This window comes from Phyllostomus discolor, chromosome 2, assembly GCF_004126475.2.
Source record: "Phyllostomus discolor isolate MPI-MPIP mPhyDis1 chromosome 2, mPhyDis1.pri.v3, whole genome shotgun sequence".
In the NCBI taxonomy this organism is placed as follows: Eukaryota; Metazoa; Chordata; class Mammalia; order Chiroptera; family Phyllostomidae; genus Phyllostomus; species Phyllostomus discolor.
The window spans coordinates 59,756,256-59,778,229 of NC_040904.2; the positions used below are offsets into that span (position 1 = coordinate 59,756,256).

Genomic DNA, 21,974 nt, shown 5'->3' on the forward strand with positions numbered 1-21,974 from the left:
GATTATGTAAATTAGTACCCTAGGCCCTTGCCCTACCCTGAGGAAAGAAAGTGTCCTCAGTGGAAAAACTATCCACTGGACATTTTTTGGTTCTCACTGTGACCTCTGAGAAACAACCCACAGAATTAACCCTTTCTGCTCCCTGAATTTCCCTGCATTTCATGGATTCCTTCCTATCTCTCTAGCTGTTTCCTCTCTTTCTCCTTTACAGGGTCTACTGGGACTTTCTTTTCTTTTTTTCTCACTCTATCTGTAACCTCTCAGAAATCTCATCCACATTTGAACTGGATCAAACATATACAGAGTTACAGTTACACAGATACAGTTAGGTAACATTAGTTATCTGGATATAAATCAGTTAACTATTGTGTGTGTGTGTGTGTGTGTATCTCCCCTGGATATCTTCATGTTACCTCAAACTCAACATGTTAAAAAATTTCTCAACCTCTCCTAAACCTTTCAGTACTGCTTGTTACAATTAGTGGCATCATTCATGCCATTATACAGTCTGCAAGTCTTCCTTTTCCCATCTTTTCCTCAGTGCTCCAATCTAATGTATTACCAAATCCTGTCAACTTTACTCCTTGATACCCTTTAAATGATGTCCCATGTTCCCTTTTTCAGTACCACCAAACCAAGTTCCCAGCAACTAAAACACCCTTTAAGGACTTCATTCCAGGGTGGCAAATATTCAAGTCACTGCTTTGAATTCTAAAGCTGCAGTTAAAATTTCTATCCCCATTTCATCCCAGTACAGCCCACAAACCATCTTCAAAAACCTCATCAGTTTCAGGGCACCAAGGACATCAGCTTCTTGAACCACAAAGCCAAACCCCAATCTCTGAACTATAGTTACTCCAACAAAGCTTTTCTTCCTAAGACTTCCCTGTCAGTCATTGCATCTAGTTCTCCATAATTCAATCCATGTCTATACTCTATGCAGTTCCAAGACCATGTAAAGGTCAACCAGAAACAAAGACCACCTAAGCTTGTGGCTCCCACAACAGCAAAACAACCATCTGATGCCATTATAAGTGAAGTCGTATGTATGCGTAATAAATCCCTGGAAGACACGAAAGCGACTGTGAACAGTGGTTACACTTCAGTAGAAACTAGTAAGTAGGTCAAGGACTCTTTTCACTTTATATCCCTCAGTTCTGTTTTAATATTTTTGATAAGAGTATGTTAAAAAGCCAGCTTTTAAAAATAAATCTGAAAATGATTAAAATCAAGTCAGCAAAAGTTATGTGTTTATTTTAGTTCCATCTGTCATTTGCTTGCATGTTCTACTTTTCAATGGGTTACCACAGCTGCTTCTCCAGTCCTTGAACACCCAGGCCAAAAAATGATGTTCGTGGACCAATTGGGAGAAAGACCAATATTCAGCATCGTAATGTTTATAGAAAAGCCAGCACAAAAGGATATGTATTTTTAATAATCAATCCAACATGTATGTTCTTCTCCAGGCACCATGGTTTAATTACTCAGTACATAGCTAGCAATGCTTGCAGGTAGATTATTCACAAAAAAAGAACAGAATTTAGATTTATCTTCAGTGTTCAGAACTGAAGTGTGCCAAAGCGTATTTCCAAAACAATGAGTTAGCATAGCAACCACAAACACATAAAATATATTATATACTAGAAAATAGATCATACATAATGTTTGTGCCATAAAGCTTGTTCCTATATTAAGACTCACTATTCAACATCTTAGATGGATTATTCTTAGAAGAGAGACGAAAATCGATTGGTTGGTTGATATATAAAAGACAGTTGTAAGGATGGATAGAAAAATAAAATGATAGGAAGGTGGGTGGATGGATGAATGGATGGATAAGTAGAATTAAGAGAAACAGATCAGTGATTCTCAAATTATTTGTGGTAAAGGTCCATGGTTTTTTTATTTTCAATCTGTCAAGACCAGTCTGTGGTCCCACTGTGGATGGCTTGGGCCACAGGTGAGTCACCACAAAAGTTTGACACACCCAAACTACCCTGTTCCATAAGATAATCCCACTGATCCTGTGCTGAGTTGTTACAACAATGTCATTTTGCTATAAAGTTTCTAAGCACTCTCAACGTCTATATCTAGCTTGTCTGGAACCAGTTACAGTCATACACGGTGTCAGCTCATGGGGCCACACTTTGAGTAGCACTGAGATATCATCAGCTACCTCACAATAGTGTTCTGGAAAGAGAATCAGAGGACTAGGGGAAGGTGGAAGAGAAACTTCTCACAGTACTGCGTTGGTACTATTTGAATTTTTGTTATTTATGGGTGTTACCTATTCAAAAACTTTTTTTTAATTTAAAGAAGTCATCTGAAAACATTACCATGTGATTCATTCAGCCTTGTGGCTTAGCATGAAAAGACTCTGGCTGGGCTTCACTGCGAGTTTAGGAAGGCTGCCCCTGAGAGGAAGGCTGCTGGCTGCTTAAATCAGGCATCCCCAGGGGACAGGGTGTAGGTGGGCCTTGGTTGGTTCACTGGGTTGCAGAATCTGAATGTTATCTGTGCCCCATTGATCAGCCTCAAAAGAGCTGAGAAACTATTGAAAACCACATGCGGGTGTTCTGGGAACAACTAGAGCCACAAACTATTTGTTTACCAGCAGAAACGGCAGACTCAGTAGGTCTGGGCCTGAGCCAAAGAGCAAAGACCACCCACTACTGTGAAACTGCACAGGCTAAACTGAATGTATGACATATGGATGGACAGATGGATGGATGGATTGCTATAAAAGGCTCCACCATTTCAGACTCTTAAGTTAGTATAAAATGCTTAGTTCCCTAAACAACTAGAAAGATCCCAAGATAGGCGTCAATGATGGGGTCTTATCCTGCATTCAGATAAAGCTAAGATTGGCAATCTCAGAATTAAAAGATGAGGAAATTGACACTTACTAGCAAAATGTCAGTATTCCCATCCTAGCTGAGGGTCTAAAGCCTCAGTGGGATGCACAGTCACTTACCAACCAACATTTGTTTTCACCCAAGTCAGGCTACGTTCTTCTTGGATTCAAAACCACACCCTTAGGCCCTGGCCAGGTAGCTCTGTTGCTTAAGAGTATCATCCCCAATCAGGGCACATACAGAAATCAACCACTGAGCGTATAGATGAGGGGACCAACAAACTGATGTTTCTTTCTCTTTCTCTCTCTCTCTCTCAAATCAATAAATAAAAATTATTTTATAAAAAATCACACCCTTAGCATTTCTGCTTCTTGCACTTCTCTTCCTATCCCCTCTTTCCCAGGAGGCCTCTTTGCCCACCTACCCACATTCTGCCCATTCTTCAAGACTCCATTTATGCCCAATCACCTTTAGAGAGATGTCTGTAAACACCCACCCACCCTTCATACATCTTCCTCTCCACTGCATTTAGTAAGTGGAGCTATAATTCTAAACCTTCAGACCAAGGGGCATAGGTATGATGGAATTATATTCCCAAACATGGCAGATTCCTATGAGAAATGGCTAAGGCAAATGACTAAAAGATAACAGGACAGGATTTCTTCCTTATCAGGTGCCCACCTATGTGCCAGGCACTGTGCTCAGGTTATACAATGACAAGCAAGACAAACACCATTCTTGCCTCCTGGAGGTTAGAGTACTAAGAAAAGAGAAATAATTAACCAGTATTAAGGTGGTAGTGCTTCAGCTAAGGCACAGGGCTCTGGGAGCACGTAACAGACTCATCTAAAACAGCGTGGAGGCTGAGTCAGGGAGAACCTCCTGCAGGCACAGCATCTATGCTGATGCCTAAAGGTAGCGTAGGAGTTAACCAGGCAAAAGGCAGGGAAATAATGTTCCAGGCACAGGTAATAGCTTGTGCCAAGTTTCCAAGCCAGAGGGAGAATAGCCAATGGGTAAAACCAAAAGACGTTCAGTACGGCTGCAAATTTCAGACCAGTAGCCAAAATAGAAAGGACTGCCTTATTATGAGCCTGCTCACAAGAGCTTCAAACCAACAGGGAGCAGCTGCTCCAGACTCTGCCACCACACAGGTCAGAAGGCAGCTATTTAGCCTGGTTCGTCTGCATTCTCCTTGTCTCCTCAGGTAGACTGTCAGCTGCCTGAGGTCAGGAAACCTGGCACCCATCTCTCACCTCAAGGTACACTGCATGCTGCGAGCACACGAAAGGAGTTTAATAATTTTTCGTTGTAAATGAAGAAACAACTAATGTCCTCTAGGTGCCACAAAGGAAAAGTCAAGGGAGTTCACAGCTCCTGTTCCCATCTCCAGAGGGAATGGTAACAATAATAAACTTTGGACAGTGCTTAACCTGCCAGGCACAGCGATAAGCACTGCATGTATATCCCCTGATTTCACTTCACCTAACAGCACCAAACAACTGAACATCATTTTGGCCTTTCCTATTTACTGCCTGCTGTGCCTAGATGAAACAGAAAATAAAAGCTAGAACTCTAGGAAAGAGAGCATGCAGATAAAGGATAAACTGAAGGAATCCATATCACCTGAGATTCTCCATAAGCTGACTTCTCATCCTAAGGGGACACCTATGGAGAATTCTTGGTTAAGATTTTAGCAATTACTCTGTCAATTCATTTCTAAAGAAAAAAACCCCAAAACAAGAAAAACACTTCAGTTACATAAACTGAGCTTCAGCTAAGATGGCCCCAGGGTCCAAATCTACCTACCAAGATCTTCTCTTTCCTTCTCTTGTAGTTTTTATAACCTCACTCTTGCCAATTTAAAAAGAAACGTGGAAATGGAGATCACATTTCTACGTTTGGTGGGTTATCAACAGGGAGGGGAAGGGGGAGAATGGGGGAAAAGCTACAGGGAATAAGAAGCATAAATGGTCAGTAGAAAATAGACAGGGGGAGGTTAAGAATAGTACAGGAAGTGAAGAAGCTAAAGAACTTATATGTATAACCCATGGACATGAATTAAGTGGGGAGGAATGCAGGTGGGATGGCGGATGCAGGGCAGAGGGGAATAAAGGGGTGGGGATGGGATGGGACAGCTGTAATAGCATAATCAATAAAATATATTTAAAAAAGAAAGAAAGAAAGAAAGAAAGAAAGAAAGAAAGAAAGAAAGAAAGAAAGAAAGAAAGAAAGAAAGAAAGAAGGAAAGAAAGAAAGAAAGAAAGAAAGAAAGAAAGAAAGAAAGAGAGAAAGAGAGAAAGAAAGAAAGAAAGAGAGAAAGAAAGAAAGAGAGAGAAAGAAAAGAGAGAGAGAGAAAGAAAGAAATGCCCTGACCATTGTGGCTCAGTTGGTTGAGCATTGTCCCACCAAGCAAAAGGTCGCAGGTTCAATTCCTGGTCAGGGCACATGCGTGGTTGTAGGTTCAGTCCTGCTCCAAGGCACATATGAATGAGAGGCAACCAACAGATGTTTCTCTCTCACATCTCTTTCTCTCACTCTCTTTCTGCCTCCCTTTTCCTCACTCTAAAAATAAATAAATATTTTTAAAAAGAAAAGAAACATGTTTATCATAGGATATTTGGAACAGACAGAAAGGGAGAAAGTAGACAAGAAAAATTATCCATAATCCTAGAAATGACTACTGTACACATTTTGGTATGTACCCTTCTTCTTTCTCTCTCTCTTTCTCTCTCTCTTACACACACACACACACACACACACACACCTAAAAACAAACCAGGCCCTGGCTGGCGTAGCTCAGTGGATTGAGTGCAGGCTGCGAACCAAAGTGTCACAGGTTTGATTCCCAGGCAGGGTACATGCCTGGGTTGCAGGCCATGACCCCCTGCAACTGCACATTGATGTTTCTCTCTCTCTCTATCTCCTTCCCTTCCCTCTCTAAAAATAAATAAAATCTTTTTAAAAAGTGAAAAAAAAATAAAAAAATAAAAACAAACCAGGATTACGATCCTATCAAACTGTACTGTAATTGCTATTTTTCTTGTATTATATCCCACTTGTCTGATATTCAGGGCCATTTCTCACTTCTAAGCACTGGTAATTAACTGTTAAATCATGAAATATAAATGAATATATATATACACAAAGCACACTAAAAAGAAAAACTATAACTTAATTCAGACATGAAACTCTCAACTGTAAGAACAGTGAAGGTCACAAAAAGGTTTCATTCCTGAGTGGATGGTAATAGATGGTAGTTATAATACAAATGTTCAAAAATCAAATAACTTTGTGAAATATTGGCTTAAACAAAAATAAACTAGTTTTTGTAATAAGTGACTTTGGAGTCTTCAATGTTTTAATATATTGTGAATTCTAAGGGAAGGATAAGAGCATGCCACACATCCTAAACCAGAGGTGTCGAACTCATTTTCACCGGGGGCCACATCAGCCTCAAGGTTGCTTTCAAAGGGGTGAAGATGAGTTTGACATCCCTGTCCTAAACCAATAGGTCCAGAAACCTTTTGTTCTCAAAGCATGTGAATGAACTAGGGCTCCAAGGAATGCACACTGGAAAACACTGCTCTACCAGTATTTCAATGCACTAAAACATTCACGGCCTCCCACAGACCAGCAAAAGGGAAATCCCTTCAGAATTTGCCCTTCCATAATAAGCTAACTACTTCAGTCCTCAGTCTTCCAAATCACCCTTTATTTAAAAAACAACAACAACAAAAAAAAAAAACTATTCCCTGACTTGGTTGGTCCTTTTATTTCCATCTCCCTCTCCTGTGATTAGATATTTAACTGAAAGAGAAAGGGAAGGGAGGGGGTGAGATTTCAGGCTGTAATTCCTACAAGTCTCAATTCAGTTGGTCAACAAGCAAAAATTGAGACTCAGTGCCTCAAATCTCTACAGAAATTCATTTCCAATCAATCTCTGCAATCATAAAGGTAATGAGAAAAATCTGTCTCTTTTTCTCCTTGGAACTACTTTACAAACATTTATCTAATTAACCCTGTCCACAAGTCCTCAGCAGTGCACCCAATCCAGACGCCAATTAGGTCATCACCTCCCAGGCACACCTGTGTTCCCTGTGAAATGATATGGATTCCTTAATGGTGGAAATCTTCAGAATATATAAATAGGCACTGTAGGTATATGATCCATGTCTGATTTGTTTGTTTCACCACCTCTTTCTCTCTCTCCCCCCAGCACCAAGAGCTCCAAATTTGATCACCCAGACTGAGTTCAGAAGCAAACTCTAATGTTCCATCCACCACTCCAGGTTACCTTCTCTTCTAGGATATCTAATTATAGGGCCTAATTATGGGCATGTAATTGGCATGAGGCAGCACAATGTAAGGGCAGGAACATAGGTTTTAGAATCACAATTCAATCTCTGCCGCTCACCTATTATGTGACCCTAGGCCATTGACTCAACCTATCAAGCCTCAGTTTCTTCAACAGTAAAATGAGTTAATAACAGGTACCTATTCACAGAGTCACTACAAGGGATAAAAGAAAATATATGTGAAAGCACCTAGGGTTACAAAAAAAGTTTTTATACACACATGTCAGGAGTGTATTTCATGGCTGATTCTGATGATGTCTCCCTGGGAAGCTCGGACTCGGCTCCCTGCCTTGTCTGGCATAGAATAGGTCATCAACAAATGTCAACTACCTCCCTTCTTCAAGTCTCCCATTTCTCCACCCCATCCTCCCTCCACCCCACACAAAATCAGCCCACTAGTAGCTACAAGCCAGATTCCAAAAAATAAAAGTAGACTGTCGTCAGAAGGGGTTAGGTATTATCTGCCCAAGATGCTAAAGCAAAAGGGCATCCAGGTAGGCATTCCTATTTAGGTTCCTTAACAGGAAAAGTGACTCTCAATCCTTGCTTTAAATTTTAAAAACTGGCTTTCAATCCCAGATCCAGGTTGTCACTCAGGGTCATAACTACAACTGAGAGTCAAAATCAGCTTTTTTACTGTCAAGGTTTCTGCATCGGATTTGGGCCAGGTAGACAGGGCATGTGTGTGGGGAGAGAGGCAAGGGGAGGCAAGAAGAAACTTGCACAGAAAGTCTACTATGTGCCAGGCACTTCAAATATGTTATCTCATCTGATTTTTCAGAGTACCACGAAATAGTTATTACTATCTTCATTTTACTAAGAAACTAAGGCAGTAGGCAATATTTTTTGAATGACAAAAAGCCCTTCATGAAAACAACTACATTATATATTGTCATCCAAAGATAAATAGAAAACACTCAAGTCAGTTCTTCAAGAAAATCATTTTAAAACAACTTTTAAAATAAATATTTTCAAATTGAAAAGGACTTGAAAAATTTATACCCCACAAACATTTCTTATGAAGTTACTCAAGGACGTACTCCAACAAAATGAAGGCATAAACTGGAAAAGAGGAAGATATGGAAAAAGGAAATAGCACTTTCAGCCATGGAAAGAAGTAAAAAGAAATTCCAGGATGACAACTCTGTTGTAGGGCTAAAGTCCTGAATGGCACAGAAAGATGAAGGGATCTGGGCATAAAAGCTTAGGGAACAACTTGATAGACTGATGGGATTAAGAGCCTAGAAAAATTTTGAGACAAGAACAAAGACAAATAACATATAAACATATAAAAAGGTAATTAGAAGTACCAGGAAGAAATGTGAAAGGAAGTCAAGGTACAAAGATGAAGAAACTAAAAGGTGACACAAATGTAAACAACTGTAAGAGTGAAAAGAATGAATCTGTTTGACTTTGGTGCTGATATATCATCACCTGACTGGCTCAGGAGTCCTGACACCAAACCCAATGTGCAAGTCTAAATGAATTATATTTATAGAATGTAATTGTTGTCTATGGATTTTCAACTTCAAGAATAATCTATAGTCCTGGCTGGCGTGGCTCAATAGATCGAGCACCAGCCTGCAAACCAAAAAGTCACCACTTCGATTCCCTGCTGAGGCACGTGCCTGGGTTGCAGGCCAGGTCCCAGCTGGGAGCACGCAGGAGGCAATGGGTCAGTGTATCTCTCATGCATCCATGTTTCTCTCCCTCTCTTTCTCCCTCCCTTCCCCTCAAATCTTTTAAAAACAGAACAATTTATAAATAAAAAGATACATTTTGGGGCAAAGCACAAAACTTTTATTGGTAATTGGTTCAGGGCTTTGGAATGTTAGAGTGTTGTTAATAAATATTAAAATATATAACAGGTAGCTACCCAAAAACCTCCTTCACTTACAAAATGGAGAGTCAAGAAATACTGTCAAAAGCTGACCCCAAAAATAACAAAAATGACCTAACAGACAAACTAAAAACAATATAAATATTAAATTTGGAAGAGGAAGAAAGAAAACTTAAGGAGCTACATTTTATTTTCATATCAGGAGTTAAAGTTGATAAGACAAAAACAGTGGTAAACAAATATTAAAGTTAAGAAGGTAACAATCTAAGAATTAAATACAGAAGCAGTTAAAAAAATTAAAAGGTCCTCTGTGAGGTTTAAGGAGGTGAAGAAAACCACTGTTTTTCAACAAAAGTCCTTCTGTTCTATTGGATTTGTTACCAAGTGCATAAATCACTTTGACAAAAATAATTTTCTACCACACATTTAAAAAAAAGCAAAACACGAAAATTATTACTAAAAATTTGGAGTGGCAGATGAATATTATAATTGGAATTGCATTTAAGAGTGGGGATAAGATATTTTTTCTAATAGAATGTTATTCAAATGAAAATATCCCGCAATGGAAAGTTCTACTGAAGCCAGATCATTTTATTCTTTATAATTCTCTATTTTCTGGTTTATGTACAACCAACACATATTCCATTTATAACCAGAAACATTTTAAAACTTCAGTGTGATCAATGTTGAAAGTCAGTTGCCCGGTTGCTAAGAGCCCAATGTCCACGCACACACCCTGCCTGGTTTTTGATCTTTAGAGCACATCAGGAATGGGTCTGTCATTTTCAGAGGCCCCGTGTTTTTAACATTTGATCTTCCCTGTGGTTACATGCTACCCCAAAGCAATGCCTGAACAGTACAGGATGAACAGTCAGCAAAGGTGCCCTTCAAGTGATTATATCATATACCTAGGAACAATCTTCCCTGAGAAAACGACAGAAAGCCCTTTAAGGCGTCTTAGATGTCCAGACTTTATTTTCCCTTAAGCTCATTGTTCAGCTGGTGAAGTGACATGTGGGCACAAAGGTGGGAACAGGAAACCGGAAAACTGTTCTGTAAGCAGAGGGCAACAGATTAGAGCCCCAGGCCAGGGTCTGCCATTAAATAACCACATGGCTTTCCCAAAGTTAAGTCATCACTGTTCCCTGTCCTCAGTTTTCTAGAAGAAAAAAAAACGGCCAATGTCAATTCTAAAATACTTTGATTTCTGATTTAGAAAGCCTTCAATTCCTGACCTGGGATTCTATTGCTAGCACCATTTTACAGATGATGGAGCAAAGTAATGAGCAGATTTTAGGAAATTAAATCAAGGTCAATTGCCATCATTTTTCAAACTTAATCCACCAAGGTACATTGCCTTTTGAGGTTGTGCAATAAAGTGTGACATATAACATTTGCCTTATTCCGACTTTAAACAAAGTTCCAGCAGAAACTCAGAGAACTCTTGGCAGATTGCTAATCTTGAAAGACAGTAGTCATAATGACTTAATTTCTTTAGTTCTCCAAACGACTTGGCCAAAAAATTTCCAGGGATAGCATCAGATCAGGCTAGCCTACTACCTACCTGTTTTTTCAGCTGTTGTTTTCACTGACGATCCAGTGAAATGAAGATGCACTTTACTTTGGGCTGGGAAGTGGTTGTAGTTGGGGAGATGGGCAGATGAATCAGAGCAACTTTCTCTCTAAACCCAAGGCTAACTTACACTGCTACCCTAGTTTCACAAACATAGTTCTGAGCTGCTCCAGTCATTCAAAACGTGTATAAAAGGGAATTTTTTTGTTCTGCTTTCACTGAAGGGTCTTTTTTCCCTAGCTTTCCTCAGATAATGGGCAAGCCCAAATCTTCTTATATAGTTGTCTGTATATTCATAAACACAGTTGAAAAACCATTTGGGTCCAAAAAAGACCCCCTCCAAATTATTGCATATTATTGTTACTTTTTTTTATTTTATTTCTTACTAACTCTATTCCTATAAAAGTTACAATAAAATATTTAAAACTGCACTTATTAATACAAGATGCTAGCTATTTGGAACCTTCATGTGCTCTAGAAACGAATGTCATCCTTCAGAACAACATCATCACATTTAGAAAGATGTCATGTTATTACATCACATATTTGAATTCCACCAGCCATTTAAAAATCAAAGAACTGAGTACATTTCCACATTGTCACTCAATAACAGGAAGACCAGTGGTGGAATAAAATAGCCACCAAGTTTGTTTCAGAACAAGTGCTTCTCAGCATTGCACCAACCCAGAAACAAATAAAATACTCCTCCTTGTACAAGTTGTCTACAGCTTTGGGATAAGGAAGGAATAATTGGTCACCAGTAGGAGTCAAAGAGTTGGTTAAAATAAACCTCATCCATTACTGTGTATTAATTATTAGGACCCTTGGATAGCAAATATTAATACCAAAGAAAGGACTGAGCCCTGGCTGGTGTTCTCAGTGGATTGAGCACTGGCCTGAAAACTGAAATATTAAAGGTTCAATTCTCAACCAAGGCACATGCCTAAGTTGTGGGCCAGGTCCCCAGTTGGGGGTGTGCCAGAGGCAACCCTATCGCTCCCCCTCTCTCACTCCTGCCCTTCCCCTCTCTAAAAGTAAATAAATAAAATCTTTTAAAAAAGGATTATATTTTTTAAATAGCACACAATGTCTTAACATAACATTCAAACTTAGACTGCTCCATCAAAGAAACATGGGCTTTTAATAAATAAACTCTAAAGGCAAGTTCTTGGAAGAGGAGTTTCCCTCAGTGGCTGTGAATGGCCAGCCAGGGAAGGCAATCCTGAACCAAAAGGTCCAGCTGGCACAACTTCCATCTAGGCCATGGGTAGCCTGACCCTCCATGACCTCACTGGTTACATTTCAAGTTCCAGCTTGGTTTCTCCTCTGGAATATAATTATCTTAAGGTACCAAAATGGAAACAATCTTCTTTATATCTGTGAACATATTTTCCTGTAAGTCTAACACGAACCTAATGCAATTCATTACATCAGAAAGCTGGAACAAGGTGAAGGAAAGAAGAATGACAAGGCAGGCTCCTGATTCGATGGTATTTTAAGTTACCAAGTAAGACATAATGACATAATAAAACTCCTGACCCAATTTCCACACAATTCATTTGTCCAGCCCACAACCACTTCACCACGCAGTTGTTAATTACATCGCCGTGCTGTGTGGTCATTACATCACCAAGCTGGGAGTGGTGAGGCCTACCAAGCAATGTTCACTTTTCCAGCTTGCTTTTCCCCGTAACAGACAGACTGAAGACCACCTACACTACTAGGGGTTCCTCTTCTCCCCAGGCCTCAGAACTTTTCTCACATTTATCTTGGTGTCACAGGCCAGAGGACCAGGGTCTCAGGTATCTATCTGACTTAGAAAGGTCAGGAGAGGGGTAAGGGTTTGTGCCCAGGAGTCTGTGTCAATACTCCAGATTCAGGACAAAGTCACCCTATGTGTCTCATGAGGATTGCTCCCCGCCCCCCCAAAAAACCTACTTTTATTTCTCCTACCTCTAGAGTTTCTATGTTCCGAATCTCTTGCAATGTCCTGGAAGAACGTCACCACTCTGCTTCTGGTCGTACCTTAACATTCCAATACCCAGGACCCATTCCTTACTTCCAGGTTCCCAGATCTTTGGGAAAGATACCTGGAAAGACACACCATCACGCACACACACACGAGCAAGCAAGCGCGCCCTGAGCATCGTGACTCTGTATGCCCCCCAACCCTCGCCCCCCAGCATCAGACTGACTTACTTGAGGAAGTACCTCTGGCCAGTGGCCGTGAAGGTCATCTCCCAGCCCGGGGGCAGAGGCAGCTCGTCGGTTACATCGTAGGACTGCTGGCGAAGGTGCGCGTGCTGCTGCGCCGGGCTGCCCGCAGCGCCCGCGCCGGTGCCCAGCTGCAGAGACGCGGGCGAGGAGTGCGAGCGAACGTGCTGGGCGCCACCCGCCAGCCGGGGCCCCGGGTGGCCGCCGGAGGAGTCGGTGCTCGACTGGCGTGAGTGTGAGCCGGAGTCAGGCTCCTTGAAGAACGATTCTGGCAGGATCTTCTTCCGCCACGAACTGGGTTTGGGGTTCATGACCGAGTTGAAGAGGGCTTCGAGGTCTGTGTCTAGGTCCTGCGTGACATGGATCACTTGCTGCCCAGGCGGCGGGAGCGGAGGGGGCGCCGAGGCCGGATTCATCTTCTGCAAGGAAAAAGGTCAGATCAGCCTTTTATTTAACGTCAGATGAGGGAGTAAGGGGAGAAAATAGAGAAAAAAGACACAGATAGGTGTCCGCCTCGGGATCCCAGACTCCCGGCCGTAGGACTAGCCGGATGGGGGAGGGGTCCCTCTTGTCCTCCAGAATTATGCAACTTTCTTGGAGCAAAAAAAGTTACTGAGAGGAGCAGGAAAAGCGGAGGTGGGGGCGGGGGGGTGTAGGTAACTGCACTCGGGCCCTTGCTGAATTGTTGATGATAAAGATCAGGTCGCAATTTTCCAGGGCAGACAGTCCCCCGCCCCCACCCCCTCCCCAAATAAGTCTCAACCCAAGCCAACTCCGCATCTCGACCCCGGAAGCCCGAGGGGCCGGGCGCCCGGGAGTGAGTGGTGCGCGGGCGCGCTCCAGCGGGCACTACCTGGGCACGCAGTGAAGCCGAGTCTGGGTGTGCGGCGGCCGCTGTCGGGCCTGGGTCGCTCGGGTGCGTCCCGAGGTTGCAGGACTGGAGCCGGAGCCCAGCTGGCAAATCCCGACCCGCCTTGGTGTCTGACAGTCGAGGGGCTTCGGCTCTCACATCCCCAAAATTGGCCTCAGGCGTTCGGGCTCTCGAAGGAGGAGACGAAGAAGCAGACAGCGCGGCCGCCGCGGCTCCTGGACTGTCCCATAAACAAAGTTTGGAGCAAACTCCCACTCCCAGGAAAGAGGCGGGCCGAATGTTGAGCTGTTGAATTATGCATGACCTCCAAGCCTTGAGCCTGCCTGCCCCCGCTCGTCCCTCCCCTTCCTCCTCCTTCTCCACCTCCCCCACTCCGGCTCCAGAAAACCTTGGGCGTGATGGGTACTTTGCTGGCTATGAGGAGAAGGGTGTCCCCCACCCACTCCTTCAGGTCGTGCGGACCTCTCCCACGGAGCCCTGGATCTGCATTCCTTTGAGTTTACCACGGACTTGGGGCGGGATCAAAGGGAAAGTGACCCGAGCCTGTTTAATCAAGGACTTGTGGACCGAAACCAAGGCCGGAGGCGGCGAGGGCACGCGGGTGAGGGGCCCAGACGGAGGAGAGGCCGGTCCTGGGTGCGGCGCCCTCCCTTCGTACCGGGTGCTAAGGCCGGGAGCGCGGGGAGCGCCACACCGATCCGCGGTTCTGCCCGAGGGCGGGCCTGGGTGCGCCCCTACAAGGGGAGACACCAACGCCAGCCTTTCCAAGGGAGGCTGCTTAAGCGCTTGTGACCATATTTGGTCTGGCGAGGAGACATCTGGCTGTTTGGCTTTCAATTGTCTGCTCGAGCGCCGACGGTGCCCAGAAAGTACCTCTGTCGTTAGAGATGCAGCTTCGCCAGTGGGTGCGTTGTAAACAAACAACCTTCGAATCATTCATCAATCCTTAGTTTCCTCTGCGGGGTGAATCAGGTCACCAGGGATTGAGAAGAAATTTAGACAAAGCAGGGTGCTGGAAAGGGAGAGCAATAGTGGGCCCCTCCCCCGCCACATCCGCGAGGGTAGTGGGAGGATTGGAATGTCCCTGACGCCCTCCAGAGAGCCTGGAACTGGGATGGAACCCAAGCAGGTGGCTGGGAGTAAAGAGGGTGCGCCAGTGACCCGGGAAAAGCCACTCACCCTCCCACGGACTGAATCTGAGCGAGGGGTGGAGACCCCCTGCCCCTAGACCTAGCCTGGCAAGACAGCTGCGGTTAGTAGTAGGCGGCCTTACCCTCCGGAGTAGCTCAATTCCCTCTCTCCTGTCCCCTCTCCACTGGGGGAAAGGGAAAGTGGCTACTAGGTAAGACACGCTTCAAAAAAAACGCCACCCCGCCCCATTTAATTTCTATAGAAGTTTATGAAGTACTTTAAAAAACACAACATACGTAAAGTGTTTTGAGCAGCACCCAGCTGTTATACCTGTTTGCTAAACAAAATAGAATTGCATTAAGTGCAAGTATTGTGCTTCAACATTTTTATAAGGGTGAAATGAAGTCAAAATTATAATCCGGAGTTGCCTTGAAGAAGACAAGCTTACAGGAAAAATAAGGCTACCCTATAGTTTTGCCTTGGAAAGGTAGGAGTGTTTGGGGCCACTCCTCAATGGCTACTACCCATCATTGCCCAAAATAGAGCAGAGCTCAGGAAAGTTAACCACCTTCCCCCATTATCTGTCCTTGTGGGTGTACTCTGATTCCAGACTTTCCATAGAGTGGTACAGATCAGGGTTGCCTTAGAGAAAAACAGCCACGTGGAACACCTTCAAAAATAAGCAGAACATGGCTCCTTTCAGGAGACTGGAACTCCCCATGCAGCAAGTACTCTACCCACAGGATCCACATAGGAAAGGGGGAAGCCACCAAAAGTGACTCCATGGGAAGTGGCATCTTTGCAGAAGCTATCTTCAGAAACCGCCACGGTTTCTACAATGGGGAAATTAGCTATAAAATTAAAGGAAGTGACTGGGACCCTGTGGTTATTCAAAAGCCACAAGGCTGACCTGATGATTAAATGATGGAAACCTGAGGCCAGCTCTACTCCAGGAAGGTCCTCACCCAAGAAGGAAGGCCCTATTTTGTAAATAGTACCTGGCTGCTAAAAAAAAAAGAAGAAGAAGAAGAAGATGCTGAGGTAGCTGTGAAGCTAACCCTGTCATGAGAATCAGCATTGGGATTGGATGGGCAAGGAAATTATCTTCATTCCTTAATACGCTCCAAGAAATAGATAGTGAAGGACAGAGGATCAGATACCTGAAATGGAAACTGAATAGCAGAATAACTCAGAGCCGGTTAGATGTTCCCAAACAGTCTATAAGATGTGATAATGGATAGTTAAAAAGATTTGCTTGAGTCCTTCCTTCAAACAGTAACTTTAGGTTAAATAACATTCACATGTACCTTGTATGTATCAGGTACTGCCCATACAAAGCAGCATGGTGTAGCAGATACACGTATAATCTCTACAGCAAAATACCTAAGCTCTTTATTCCTGGGTTTCTTTCTTTGAAAATTAGGGACAATAATAGTAACCACCTCACAAGATTCTAGGTCTAAACATCAGACAGGCGTAACTTAGAGACATTGCAGATTCTGTTCCAGACCATCATAATAAAGCAAGTGTAATCTCTTTGTTGGCAGAGGGTTTTGCCTTCAATTTTTTTTTAAACACACAGTCTTCATTAAATGCAATAACACAAAGCATAATAAAGAGGACGTATGCCTGTACAAATTTTGTCTGTTGACCCATGATTTAGAATATAAGCTTTGAAGTGCCCAGCTCTATTCTCTACATTGGGCAAGTAACTTAGCCTCCTTAAGTCACAGATTATTCATTTACAAATTGGAGATACTATTCTGGTCTGTGACATTGCTGCCCTTCAATGGATTACCCTCCTGTTAGTTACACCGTCATGGAGTCCCTTCCACTTAAATCTGGACGGGGCTAGTGACTTGCCTTAGCCAGGAAAATGAAGCGAAGCTGTATTAGTTCCCTACCCTAACCCCTGAGGTGTGAAAGTTTCTGCTTTTAGACTTTTGGGGGACTTAATGCACTCTAGGTAAGAAGTCCAATTGAGTCGCTAGAAAAAGCACATGAAGAGAGAAAGAGGCCCTGAGATCTGTGGAGACGGAGAAGTTCAGCCACGCAGAATCTGAGCTGCACCCAGCACTCAGCCAGCCCACCAGCTGACTGCAAACACATCAGTGACACCATCAAGATCAGTAAAAGAACCGTAGAGCCTAGGCTACCCCAGATTGTAGAACTGTGAGCGAATAAAATGGATATTGTTTTAAACCACCACATTTTGGAATTTTTTTAATACAAAATGGAAATTCTAAGGATTAAATAAGGAAGTGCAAATAAAGTTTTCAACACAAACTTTGTCAAATACTTAAGCACTCAGTAAATAATAGCTGCGATTGAAGTCTCACAGAGACCCCAAAAATACCATATTTTGCAGTGCATAACGTGCACTTTTTTGCCCAAATTTTTGAGGGGAAATAAGGATGTGTATTATATGAGGGTAGTACTAATTCCTTACCTATATAAATGTCTTTAATTCTTTTACTTATGCTTATGCATTAGAATTGTAAATCTAGAAAGCAACAACAATATCTGTATGAAAAATAATACCCTAGAACATGATAATTGGTTTTGTTGAACTTCTTAAATTGAATTAAAAAATTAAGACAAGCCCTGGCTGGCGTAGCTCAGTGGATTGAGCGCAGGCTGGGAACCAAAGTGTCCCAGGTTCGATTCCCAGCCAGGGTACATTCCTGGGTTGCAGGCCATAACCCCCAGCAACCGCACATTGATGTTTCTCTCTCTCTCTCTCTCTCTCTCTCTCTCTCTCTCTCTCTCTCTCCCCCCCCTTCCCTCCCTAAAAATAAATAAATAAAACCTTTAAAAAAAAATTAAGACAAAAGATTTTTTCCCTGAAAGTTTGGGCCCAAAACGTGGGTGCCCTTTATACACAACAAAATACAGGATAGATACTGTATTATACACTCTCATTTTACAGATATGAAAATTAGCCCTATGAGTTTTAAAGTATTTTGTCCAAGTACATACAATGAATTGGTGGGGGGAGGCGGGGCGGGGGAAGAACTGGGATTCAACCTAGGGTTTGTAATCCTAGATCAGATTGTTTTTTCTACTCTCCCATCTTATGTGAGCCAGAAGTTGCTCACTTGTATTGTCATTTTAAATCAGCGTGATATCTACTGCCTGCCTATCTCATAGAGAAACTCCACAGTTTTTATAAGATAATCAATTGAGAGAACACTCCTGCTGATATGTAAATCTTTCTCTCCACTTGCAAAGACTTTCCACTGGAAGTTCATAAGTTCATGCCTACTTCCAAATTTTCCCCTCAACACACGTCCTACTGAAAGCTTCCCTGAGTCAGCAATCCCTCCTCATCCAACCAGTGGCAGGTACTGTCATTCTTTCTTCTGGTATCCCTCAAACCCATCCTTGCTTTCCCCTCTCCCACAGCAGGGCCTTATCTCAAAACCTTGCAGTGGCCTCCTAACTGGTTTCTCTGCCTCCACTCTCTCATTTCTAGCTCCCTGATTTCATGATATCATCTCCTGGCTCACAAGCTTTTAGCAACTGCCCACAAAAATAAAGTTCAAAGCTATCAATCTAACACCCAAAGCCTCCCAACAAACCGCCATCCCCTAGCTTTCCGACCTTGATTCTTATACAACTGTGTCCGTCATCCACTCCAGCAGGCTCTGCCCCAAGCATATTCAGCCTATGCCTTCACTACACCACTGTCCTGTTTGAACCCTGCTCGTAACTGCCCTCCATACTCCATTCTCAGCCTCATTAACCTCTCCTTTTCCCTAAATTCAAGTTGTTCTTGTCTTTTCCATTTCCTTGACACATACATAACACTTAACTCAGTATCCCTTGCCTCCTCCCCTGAATCGGAAATAGGTGTGGGACTAGAAAAGTCTTACATTTCTTTGTGGAATTGCTCTTCTGGAGGCTGTGGCTCCTTGTTAAGGGCAGAATGATTCTTATATGACTTTGCCTGTTCTTCTTTCAGCACCCATGGGTGTGCTCATTACAGTTTGTAAGGTATCTCCCCACCATTCAAAACAATTTTGGCACTGTGTATGGACTCAACTCCTGAACAGGACTGCAAGTTTTTTGAGAACAATTCTAAGAGGAGTTTTTGCTTTTTGTTTGTTTGTTTGTTTTTCCCATGTCTAACAAAGTGTTCTCCTCACAAAAGGGTCCAGTATATGTGGTCACCTAGCCCAGTGGCTGTTGTCCCAACTATGTCATCTGCCATTTTTGCCTCAGGAATGCCACAAGCAGCTATTCTCAGCCCTGCCTACCCCTTTGAATTGCAGACTTGGTCTGAGTGATTGCAGCTAAGGTGAATGGTCAGACACTTGGTGGGGTGGGTAAGTTGTTAGAGGACTCTGGCCCAGGAGTCCTTGGGCAGAACCTGCCTGGACTTGTTGAACCAGTATGGAGAAAATTCCCAGAGTAGGGTCACCATTAGCAACTGAAGAGGAACAAAACAGACAAAGATCTTGAACAGATAAGAGTTTGAATAATAAAGTGTCCAGAAAACTGTTAAATAAGATCAATCACTATTTCAATGGGAGGATAAGAGTTTACCAGTTTTATGACAAATCAAACAGGACACATGCATTCATAATTTACCACATCCTTAAGTGTCTAGCAGTGTGTTGCATATAGTAAATTAACAAATATTTAAATCAAAACAAATTGGTGTTGCCACCCATTTTTGCGTTCACTCTTCCCAGGTGCACTGTCACACTTTGCTTCTGTGGTCCTAGTAATGCATGACTTGCATGATTATAAGGAAGATAATTTTAATGATGATGTTGATGATGATGTATGGCCTGTCTTCTGCCTAATGTTATCTATTGCTTCAGCAATGCAGTTGGACCAGAGGGAAAAGAAATTTCAGAGACTTAGTCTTTACTTAGGTACTGTGTGCAAGTTGTTTGTCCTTCAATACTTTCACAGTGCTTTTTTTAACTGGGAAAAGTATTTTTAAATGGGAAAAATTAACTAAAAATTAACTAAATATTTTCTTAGAAAAACAAAATAGACTTTGAAAATGTGTAACAACATAAAGTGTGTTTCGGAGGTTAACCATCAAGCCATATTGTGAAGTTGCCAACTACAGCATAATCATAGTAGAGGAAAATTAGAAAACAGTAGGGAAAATCTATTAGTAGAGAAAACATTAACAAGAGATTGGCTAACTATATCTGACAGTATAACATATTCAATGAAGCTTTCTGAAAGAATATTTATAAAGACAATGTACCAATGTGAAAAGGATCTTGTTTATAATTTTTGATGAAAAAAATCCAGAAACAAATATCTTTGAACACCATAACTACTACTTTGTTTAAATTCATGGGTAAAGTGAATGAAAAATAAGATGCTAGAATAACACCAAAAAATGAAATACCTATGTAAAAATAAAAAGATAAATGTTTCTTCCCATGTAATCTGTGTAAATCTATGGATGTATAACCTGATAGAGAAATTGAATGATCACTCTAAGAAGCCTAAACCATAATAATATCATTAATATTATTTTGGGTGTGTTGAGAAAACTACTTAGCAGTGTTTTGGGTGTTATCTCATGGTGCTTAGTATTATCCATATATTCAAGAAATATATATATGTATATACATATACATAAATATACTGAGTGCTCACTGTTTGCAAGACCAGATGTGGTCTTTCAAGCTGAGCTTAGAAGAGTTTGCAACCAGATAGGACATTCATTGGTTGACGATGTCATTCAGCTCCTCCCTCTACCCAAATAAGTTCCAGATCTGGTTACACCAGCTGTTCAAGCCACTGTTCTTTCCCTGTCTTATTTGTCATGTTGACAGGAGCCAGGCATACACAAACTCTACTATTATCTCTCTGTCTGGGCATTATTCAGTCTCAATTGAGGCCACTTTTTGTGCCTGGTCAGGAAATGTCAATTCGTGGTTTAGACCCAAAGAGAGGAGAAGAGGACCAGCCAAACCAAGGCAGGGTGGAGGGAGCTCAGAGCTAAGTTCTGCTCCACAAGACAGCTGACCCTATAAGCTTGAGTTCAAGTCACTTATGCTTTAAAAATAAGAAATTTTTCCTTTAAAAATATGTATTTGCAGATAAGCTTAGATAAGAGGGTGAGTTTATTCTCATGTATCTGCCACACAATAAATCCTAATTTGATTATATGACTATAGACATTTCCACGTAGTCATAATAATTAAAAGTTGTATTTCAATAACCACAGTAATTGTAAATAATATTTATATAATATTTTACAGACCACAAAACAATTTCACATGTATAATCACACATGAATCTCACAGTAACTCTCTGAGAATTGGCAAACAAGCCTTACCAGAACTCCTATGAACTGAATCAGAGTCTTAATTGTTCTGTGAAGAAGAAAGAAAGAATGAGAGAGAGAAGAAGGAAGGAAGGAAGGAAGGAAGGAAGGAAGGAAGGAAGGAAGGAAAGAAAGAAAGAAAGAAAGAAAGAGAAAGAGAAGAAGGAATGAAGGAAAGAAGGAAGGAAGGGAGGAAGGAAATTGAAAAGTTATTTCTCCTCCACTGACTTACAGTATTATTTCACAAATGCTTTATTGTCTAATGGCCATTCAATGCATAGTGACTCCTAAAATTTTAATTGAACTTTAGTTTTCTCTTCCCTCTCATTAAATAAATGAAAACTCAAATGTGTTGGAGGTACTTAAAAGGCAATCAAACCCTGATTAATGGAGTACTTGTATGTATTTAAAAACCTTTCTGTGATGAGAATCATCACTATTAATATAGAACAAGTGGTCCTTATTTTTTAAAATTTATTTTTAGAGAGAGGAGAAAGAAGGGAAAACGAGAGGGAGATAAACATTGATCAATTACCTCACTCATATCCATAACCAGGGACCTAGCCCACAACCCAGGCATGTGTCCTGACCGCGAATTGAACTAGTGACCTTTCAGTTTGCTGGACAATGCCAAACTGACTGAACCACACCAGTCAGGGATATTTTTAAATGGTTATATTCTGAAAGTTATTTTGTAAGTTGATCATTTGGAACTTAGAACAAATTTGCTTTTTTTTAAAGATAGAATCTTTTTATTTTAATTATTTATTGATTTTTAGAGAGAGAAACATTAATTTGTTGTTACACTCATTTATGCATTCATTGGTT

The 21,974-nt window shown here is 41.8% G+C and overlaps 1 protein-coding gene across 1 annotated transcript in view; it reads right to left on the reverse strand.

Annotated features, from left to right (window-relative positions):
• WWTR1 (WW domain containing transcription regulator 1) overlaps positions 1–13,256 on the reverse strand; it is a 132,902-nt gene extending 119,646 nt beyond the window's left edge. The window contains exon 1 of the mRNA XM_028503551.2: positions 12,826–13,256. Within this exon, the coding sequence (XP_028359352.1) occupies positions 12,826–13,256 (431 nt within the window). The remainder of the gene's footprint in view (positions 1–12,825) is intronic.
• Positions 13,257–21,974: the final 8,718 nt, after the last annotated feature.